The sequence below is a fragment of the Budorcas taxicolor genome, chromosome 19 (assembly GCF_023091745.1).
Source record: "Budorcas taxicolor isolate Tak-1 chromosome 19, Takin1.1, whole genome shotgun sequence".
In the NCBI taxonomy this organism is placed as follows: Eukaryota; Metazoa; Chordata; class Mammalia; order Artiodactyla; family Bovidae; genus Budorcas; species Budorcas taxicolor.
Genome location: NC_068928.1, coordinates 14,045,802 through 14,055,426, shown reverse-complemented (window position 1 = coordinate 14,055,426; position 9,625 = coordinate 14,045,802). Strand labels below are relative to the sequence as shown.

Genomic DNA, 9,625 nt, shown 5'->3' with positions numbered 1-9,625 from the left:
CACTTTTGCCTCAGGACTTCTTTGTCTATGCAAAGGCACACTCCTGCAGGAACTGCCACACACAGATGTATGCTCAACCCAGAAGCTCTGCAGAATTCATGTTTAGTGGAGAAACACTTGACAATAGAGGCCAAAGACTGGCAAACATAAGCTCTCCACTTCCATTCCTCAGGACAGGGTTTCTGAGAGCATTCCATAAAGCTTTTCATAAACATCCCAAAGATTCAGCAATCATTCACCCCTTGCAATAATCAGCTTCATAGCACATATATGTATAGATTCTCCTTTCCTGTTCATTCCTGAGTAAATCACTCACATATCAACCTCACTTGAGGCTCTGCTTTAGAATTCAAACTAAAACATCAGTGACTAGTTCTCAGCTCCTGATCTCTGAGCAGATGTTTGAATATCATACATAATATGTATGTATGATACGTATTATCACACACATACATAAGTATACGCACACCCCAAGAATAAACAGTAATAGACAAGCATAATGAAATCCAAATTCAAATGTAAAATAAGTATTTCTTCCCAAATAAACCCAGTCTTCAGATAACTAGCTTTTAAAAAACATATATTTATTCCTTTGGCTGTGCCAGGTCTTAGTTACAGCACTTGGGATCTTCAGTCTTCTTAGGGAGATGTAGGATTTTCTTCAGTTGTGGCTTGTGGAAACTTTAGTTTCAACATGTGGGTATCTAGTTCCCTGACCAGGAATTGAACCCAGGCTCCAAGCATTAGGAGTATGGAGTCTTAGCCACTGGGCCACCAAGGAAGTCCCACAACTACCCCTTCTAAAACACAGCCCCTATTTTCATTGCTAAACATACGTGTTTTATTAAAACATGCATATTTAGCCGACTTCGAGGGTTTCTCTAAGAGTCATGGGTGAGAATTTGTTTTATATTTGCATAACTCAAATCCCTCAAGTTGTTTTTCCCAGTCGGCCCAAATACAAATTTCAAGCCTCCACCTGTCCGGTGACTGAAAACTGTTAACCGCTTTTAAATGTTTATTTATTTTGTTCGCCTCTTTTTAAATGGCTATTTTCTTTTTCTTCCTTTCAACGTTTCAGGAAATCTTGGGGCGTCCAATCTCAACCAGGTCACCCTTAGGCAAGTTACATTTTACATGGTTCAGTTTGAACTCCCAGATTACTTTCGTGCGGTGAGGCTGCTTTAAGATCTACAGGATTCACGGTCAGCTGCAAAGAAGACTGGGGAACACAGTCTTAATTCAGAGTGCTTTTGTGTCTGGAGAAAAAAATTAGGGGCTCCAATACGATGTAAGAAGAGAAGAATGTCGAACTAGTAGTTTCCGCCACTCCTATCCACAGCGGCCCCTCTGCAATCCTAGGCCAAATCTGAAACGCTTAGTACTAAACGGGAATGTCAGCCCCACCCAATAACAAACCTTCCGGGGGGGGTAGGGACACAAATAACAGTCCTCGCTTTTTAGCCAGGGTTCAAGAAGAGGAGGGCGCCGAAACAGTCTCCCAGAGAATTTCCGATACGCTTTCACAAAGTACTAGTCCAAGGAAGGAGCCGGTAGTCTCACAAACCCTCCCACCTCAGGTTCCGATCCGAAACAGGCATTTCCGGAACTGGCTCGTGAAGGCGGGGGGCTGCCCCGGAAGTGTTTGTCTGTTGACCTACGTAGGAAAGATGGCGGCGGCGCAAGTCGTGGGTTCCCTGCCAGGCGGGCCGCCGCCAGAGGCGCCGGGGGAGCCACCCTTCGAGCAGGGGCGTGGGTTTCGCTGTTTGTCGGCCAGGCTCTGCGCCCTTCGCCCGGATGACAGCAGTTCCGGCCGCACGGAGATCCACTTGCTCTTCGACCAGCTCATCTCCGAGACCTACAGCGAGGGCAGCGGCGTGGCCCCTGAGGTAGGCCGGCTGGCCTGGGCCCCGCCTTTCAGGGAGCTCTGCCTGTGGCCTTTTCCCACCCTTGCTTCACGGGGCTTAGTCGCAGGCTTGTTTGCCCCCTTCGACCGTGGTACAGTCTCTAGCCCCCTCTTTCTGGAAGACACTGCGGTGCCTGGTAAAGTCGCTTCTTTAAAATTCCAGCTTGCTGACTTGTGCTTTGATAACATCGCAGGTGTCATCTCTGGTGCCGCTTTCCCGTCCCTCCGCTCCCCGCAGCCGGAACTCTGTGTGTATAAAGTTCCTTACTACCACGGTCTTCACTTCAGCGTGCACAGTTCCAGGGATTTGGGAACCTTGGATGTTATTGGGTCTATTTCATTGATAAACATACGGACGCTTACAAGGGTCCACTCAAAAGGCAGAACTAGAATGAGAACTAAGTCTCAGAGTTTTGGCCATTTTCTTTTCCTCCATGCTAGTTCCACCCTCTCTGCCTGTTTAGAAGTACTTTTCATATATATTATTCACAAGCATCAGGCCTTGGATACGAGTTACTTACTAAATTCTGTAAACCCAGTCATAAGCTGTCTTCTGGCGCTCACAGGCATCTCAAACTTGACAGTTCTCAAAAATTGGTTCATTATCCCCATACACCCACTCCATCCCCAATCTGTCGCATGCCCCAACGCATACAAACACATAGAGTGTGCCCAGACACATAGGACACAGGTTCTTCACCCTTCCTTCCGGATCCTTCCAACCTGGATTCTTCAGACTCTATTTAGGAAATATTTCACAGTTCCATCCCCTCCTCTCTATTTGCATTGCCAATGCCTTAGGCAAGATAACTCTCCTGGCCTGTTCACCAGTCTCCTCTTATTGTTTGCAGCCCTTCTGCAAACCATTATTTGCTCTCCTGTGGGAGTGGTCTTTTCTTTAGTGGGAAAGCTATCTCAGTAAAACTCTGACCAGGGAAGATCTTCAGTGCATATTGGTAACTGGCCAAAGCAAAGTTACAGTATGAGACCAGTATAGGGTGGGGAAGGCTTGAAAATAAATATACATTTATAGATACAAAAAGTTCAAAACAATGTATGGAGAGTTTACAATGCAGTAATAGTTTGTGTCACCAGGGAGCGGAGTGGAATTAAGGGAGGAGTGGGAGACTTTTGCTTTGTTTGTATAATTTGTGCCTTTCCAGTCTTCTGTCACTCTTGCTTTTGTGCCTTGTGTGCAGTCGTTTGAAACTTGCTGTTCTTCAGGCAGGTACCTGTTTGTTCCAGACCTGCCCATTCCATTCCCTTTGCTCGCGTTGTCTTTACGGCCTTGACTGGCAGTTGTACTCATCCTTCAGATCATTCTAGGTTCTGTTTAAAAATTGTCTCTACAGGACTTCCCTAATTACTGTTTCCCCATAGAATTTGCAGTTAATTCTTTCAGCACCCAATTCACTTTAATTATTTGTGAGCAGTATTTCTGTCTCCCTCTTTGAGGTTCAGGAATATGTTCACGTTTGGAGCCCAGAGACCTGGCACAAAGCAGGTGCTCAGAGCCTTTTAGTTCAGTAAACATCAAGAGATGAATGAATGGTGTGATTTCCAGATAGTTTCAGATTTTCTAACCATTAAATTCATGCAAGTGTCATTTCTGATTTTCCCAGTGGCATTGCAAATTTGGTTTGCTTACCTTTGGTATTTTTAATTTGGATGTGTGCTATTATATTCTGGAATCCTTTCTTAGGTTATTTATTTGTACTGTCTCTACATATGTAGAGACTCTGTGGAGTCCTTGACTGTATAAAAATCACTGATTCTTTTCCTTCTTTTTGAGTACCTGCTGTTTTTATGCTGTCATCCCACTCTCTGCCTCAAATTTCATCTTAACTCATTTTGACTGTGAATGTTCACTTTTAGTTCTCATTTGGCTGTTGGGGGCGGGTCTTCCTTTGACTAAATAGGTGTAGCACCTTTTCATTGTCTTTTGTTTGTTTGTTTTTTGTAGGATGTCAGTACTCTTCTTGTCCAAGCATGCCGACTCGTGCCTCTTAATCAGAATCATCTTGTCAGCAAACTGTCTCAGCTTATCCACCATTTACTTAACACATTACAGGTAATCATGTAGGTAACTTTAGAATTCAGATCATGAATTTTGAGAATAACTAATTATCTTTGAGATACTAATCTGTGGTAGGAATGATAGGCTGGTCTTTTCAAAAGCTGTGCAAATATGAGAAACAATTGCCTTACTAAGAATTATATCAAAACAAATATAACTGACCAAAAAAAAAAAATTTCTGCCAGTTTGTCCATCAGAGGGATTCCTGTCTGTCTGTTTCAGGAAACGAATATCATTCAAGCCCCCAGACCTTACAATTTTTCAGGAAAAATGTATTAATATTTGACTAAAGGTATATCTAAGAATAAATTGAAATATCCCCAGCCTCTTTCCTATCAATATTTTTTTCCCTCTCCCACAGCTACCATTTTTGTCATCTAACCTAAGAAGTTGCTTAGCGGGGGTGGGGCCCTAGATAGAAAGATCCCTGGTATCTTTTTTAGGAACAGGTCAAAAATTGAGGCTGTTACTGTAAACTACTACATGAGTATCTGAATGTAGTTAGCACAAAACTTATCAACTAACATTATGTAATCTGAGGTGCTTCTGGTTGCAAGAAACAGAAGAGACAACCCAGAATAGCTAAATAATTTTTTTAAATTATCTTACATCACACGTCCCAAGGAATGCAGCTTTAAGGTCACTTAATAATCAAGACTGAAATTGAAGAAAGTAGGGAAAACCACTAGATCATTCAGGTATGACCTAAATCAAATCCCTTATGATTATACAGTGGAAGTGAGAAATAGATTTAAGAGACTAGATCTGATAGATAGAGTGCCTGATGAACTATGGACGGAGGTTCGTGACATTGTACAGGAGACAGGGATCAAGACCATCCTCAGGGAAAAGAAATGCAAAAAAGCAAAATCGCTGTCTCAGGAGGCCCTACAAATAGCTGTGAAAAGAAGAGAAGTGAAAAGCAAAGGAGAAAAGGAAAGATACAAGCATCTGAATACAGAGTTCCAAAGAATAGCAAGAAGAGATAAGAAAGCCTTCCTCAGTGATCAGTGCAAAGAAATAGAGGAAAACAACAGAATGGGAAAGACTAGGGACCTCTTCAAGAAAATTAGAGACACCAAGGGAACATTTCATGCAAAGATGGGCTCAATAAAGGACAGAAATGGTATGGACCTAAGAGAAGCAGAAGATATTAAGAAGAGGTGGCAAGAATGCACAGAAGAACTGTACAAAAAAGATCTTCACGACCCAGATAATCACGATGGTGTGATCACTTACCTAGAGCCAGACATCGTGGAATGTGAAGTCAAGTGGGCCTTAGAAAGCATCACTACGAACAAAGCTAGTGGAGGTGGTAGAATTCCAGTTGAGCTCTTTCAAATCCTGAAAGATGATGCTGTGAAAGTGCTGCACTCAATATGCCAGCAAATTTGGAAAACTCAGCAGTGGCCACACCAGTGGAAAAGGTCAGTTTTCATTCCAATCCCAAAGAAAGGCAATGCCAAAGAATGCTCAAACTACCACACAATTGCACTCATCTCACACTCTAGTAAAGTAATGCTCAAAATTCTCCAAGCCAGGCTGCAGCAATACGTGAACTGTGAACTCCCCGATGTTCAGTCTGGTTTTAGAAAAGGCAGAGGAACCAGAGATCAAATTGCCAACATCTGCTGGATCATGGAAAAAGCAAGAGAGTTCCAGAAAAACATCTATTTCTGCTTTATTGACTATGCCAAAAGCCTTTGACTGTGTGGATAAACTGTGGAAAATTCTGAGAGAGATGGGAATACCAGATCACTTGACCTGCCTCTTGAGAAACGTGTATGCAGGTCAGGAAACAACACTTAGAACTGGACATGGAACAACAGACTGGTTCCAAATAGGAAAAGGAGTATGTCAAGGCTGTATATTGTCACCCTACTTTTTTAACTTATATGCAGAGTACATTATGAGAAACGCTGGGCTGGAAGAAGCACAAGCTAGAATCAAGATTGCCAGGAGAAATATCAGTAACCTCAGATAGGCAGATGACACCACCCTTATGGCAAAAAGTGAAGAGGAACTAAAAAGCCTCCTGAGGAAAATGAAAGTGGAGAGTGAAAAAGTTGGCTTAAAGCTCAACATTCAGAAAATGAAGATCATGGCATCTGGTCCCATCACTTCATGGGAAATAGATGGGGAAACAGTGGAAACAGAGTCAGACTTTATTTTTGGGGGCTCCAAAATCACTGCAGATGGTGACTGCAGCCATGAAATTAAAAGACATTTACTCCTTGGAAGAAAAGTTATGACCAACCTAGGTAGCATATTTAAAAGCAGAGATATTACTTTGCCAAGAAAGGTCCGTCTAGTCAAGGCTATGGTTTTTCCAGTGGTCGTGTAGGGATGTGAAAGTTGAACTGTGAAGAAAGCTGAGCACCAAAGAATTGATGCTTTTGAACTGCGGTGTTGGAGAAGACTCTTGAGGGTCCCTTGGACTGCAAGGAGATCCAACCAGTCCATTCTGAAGGAGATCAGCCCTGGGATTTCTTTGGAGGGAATGATGGTAAAGCTGAAACTCCAGTACTTTGGCCACCTCATGGGAAGAGCTGACTCATTTGGAAAGACCCTGATGCTGGGAGGGATTGGGGGCAGGAGGAGAAGGGGATGACAGAGGATGAGATAGCTGGATGGCATCACTGACTCAATGAGCGTGAGTCTGAGTGAACTCCAGGAGTTGGTGATGGACAGGGAGGCCTGGCTTGCTGCGATTCATGGGGTCGCAAAGAGTCGGACACGACTGAGCAACTGAACTGAATAATTAAGCTTTCTGGCATCTTTCCATTCTGCCATGCTAGATGGCTTGTCCTGAGCTAACATCTCTCACAGTCATAAGATGCCTAAAATCCAGGAATCCCATGGAAAATAAGTAAACAACACCCAGCAGAAGCAAAATAACTATTTATTTTCTGTCTTTTTTATTTAAGAATGAGGACACTTACCCCCCAGACTCTTCAGGAGATTTTTCCTGATACCAGGCTGGAGAGACCTAGGTGGTATTAGGACCCCTCTGTAGCAATCTAATCAGGGAATGGAATTACCGTGAATGGCTTAAACCAGGGATTTCAACCTTGACTGCTCATTAGTATCACCTGGAGGACTTCTGCTCCCTAAATTATTAACAGTATGCAGCTCAACCCTTCTATCAGGGTTTCTCATCTTCAGCACTGTTGATATTTTGGATTGGATAAATCTGTGTTATGAGGGATTGTCCTATGCATTGGAAGATGTTTAGTGGCATCCTAGCCTCTACTCACCAGATGGCAGTAGCATCCCTCCAGCTGTGACAGTCAAAAGTGTCTACAGACATTGCCAGGTGTTCCCTGGGGGACAAAATCGCCACTGATGTAAAACCACTGTCTTAGCAGAATTGGGATTTACCTTCAGGTCTCATGTGGGAAAGGTGGACATCCAAATAAGATCAGTCCTCTGCCAGCGAGGAAAGAGGAGGTGGAATTCTGCAGGTGGCCAACTGTGTCTGCTACATGTGACTTCCTAAATGAAATAAGATGGTTTAAGAATTTAGAATTTTTCAGACTAATGTGGTGGCATCTGAATGTTGGCTATCCTTAGCTATGTGTGCTAATAAGCCGCCTCAGTCGTGTCTGACTCTATAGACTGTGACCCTATGGATTATAGCCTGCCAGGCTTCTCTGTGGGATTCTCCAGACAAGAATTCTGGAGCGGCTTGCCATTTCCTTCTCCAGGGGATCTTCCCAACCCAGGGATCAGACCTGCGTCTCTTGTATCTCTTGCATTGGCAGTTGGTTTCTTTACCACTAGCACCACCTGTTCTTGCCTGGAGAATCCCAGGGACGGGGGAACCTGGTGGGCTGCCATCTGTGGGGTCACAGAGAGTCGGACATGACTGAAGCGACTTAGCAGCAGCAGCAGCAGCACCATCTGGGAAGCCTACATTCTTAGCTATATCATCTTTTTAACACTGACAGTTAGAAAAGTTCCTGATCACGCATGGCACCCACAGTCCTGAACAAGTTTCTGGCATTTGAAGACAGTTTATTTCAGTTGTCCATGAATTGATACTTGTGTTAGTGTACTTTATCCAATAAAATCATAAATTCCCTAAGGACAGGAATATGCCATTTCTTCCTGTTATATTCCCCACGTCATAGCAGAAACATAATAGCTATTTAGCAGGCATATTTGTCACAGTGTGTTTGTCAAGCATTTACCAGGTATAAAGAAACATAGTTGAAACCAATACAACATTGTAAAAATTTTTTAAAAATTAAACAAAATTAAAAAAAATTTCTTTTCAGTGGATCGGAACTTAACATCTGTGTAATTACAACTGCCACTGTCTGGTTCAAGAAAAAGTTACAAGGACTTTGCCAGGTTCCATTTGGAGTGGAAGGAATAAAGGGGAAGAAGGGAGCAGGCACTGGGGCAAGGAGAAGGTTCTCTTGATCAGACTTTCAAGGTCTCTAAAGCTGATCTTTTTCACAAAAAAGAAAATATGGACACAGGCATGCTCTCTCACACACAGCTTGATTCAGGTGAGCATTCATGTCTGAAAAGGAATGTTTTTTTAAAAGTTAGATCATATATATTTTTTCTCTCGATAGGTGATTGTTGACGAGCAGAACCTGGATTTTCTGTTGGCATATACTATTTCTGCTATTCAGCAGTGCAGTTCCTGGACACACATGCAGATTCTCCAAGCTCTGGCAGCCCTGGTTTACTGCAATGGCTCAAAGTGTCAAAAGGTAAACTGTGTTCTGTCTTTCCTTTGAAAGATTGGGAGCATAGGCTCTAAACCCGCAGGCATGTGTTCAGATTTCTCTCCTGCCATTACTTAAATGTGTAACCTTGAGTCAGTCACTCAAAGTAATGTGTAACCTTACTCAGTCACTCTGAGCCTTGTTTCCTCATGTGTAAAATAGTTCCTCTGAGGGTGAAGTCTCACTTGTAAAGTGCTTGGGACTTGGTACATATCAATCGTTATTATCATTACCTTTCATCTATTCAGCCAAGCCAAGACGAGAGAGCTTCAGCAGCAGGCCTGGCTGAGAGTACTGATCCTTACTGATGTTACTTGTCATATTTTTGTATGCCTATCTGAAGGATTTACCTAGCAACTAGTCTTTTGGTACTTAAATTTCCTTTAGTTGAAAAAAAAAACAAGATATCTGTTTAAAAAATAATATTTTTCTAGCAGCTTTCCTTCAACCAACATTGGCTGTGATTTTGTTTTAGTACCTTCCAGACTTGCTTGGCAAGAGTGGACTCTTGATGAAGTTGAGCGACTTGGCTCAGTCGGACCCTGAAGTTAGGAGAGCTGCAGTGCATTGTATGGCAAACTTATGTCTCAGGTATGTGGATTCAATCAGATTTCCCAAGCTGTGATAAGATAGGGCCTTTCGTGGGCCCTTTGTAGGTGGTTCAATCTGTCTGAAGCCAGAGCCAACTTAGAAAAATAATCTATGTTGCATTTCTCATGCTCTTTGCTAATAAAATCATCTTATGTTGTTTATTTTTAATTTTAACATTGCTTGTAAAGAAAGCTCATAAAGAAGTAAAGGAAAAAATAGACTAGGGCCTTATTTCTAAAATATGGTGAAAGTGATAATATGTGCAGTGTGTTGAGGTTTTGTTTTTCTGTTGGTATAAATTGTAACCAT

The 9,625-nt window shown here is 42.6% G+C and overlaps 1 protein-coding gene across 2 annotated transcripts in view; it reads left to right on the top strand.

The window, feature by feature from the left end:
• The first annotated feature begins 1,670 nt into the window (after positions 1 to 1,670).
• The window catches only part of HEATR6 (HEAT repeat containing 6), a 33,923-nt gene continuing 25,968 nt past the window's right edge, over positions 1,671 to 9,625 (top strand). Inside the window, exons 1-4 of one of the 2 annotated variants that reach the window (XM_052657741.1) lie at positions 1,671 to 1,889; positions 3,870 to 3,977; positions 8,570 to 8,710; positions 9,201 to 9,316. In XM_052657741.1, the coding sequence (XP_052513701.1) occupies positions 1,671 to 1,889; positions 3,870 to 3,977; positions 8,570 to 8,710; positions 9,201 to 9,316 (584 nt within the window). Of the gene's footprint in view, positions 1,890 to 3,869; positions 3,986 to 8,569; positions 8,711 to 9,200; positions 9,317 to 9,625 lie in introns of those variants that run through there. The other variant, XM_052657743.1, reaches the window with a different exon arrangement.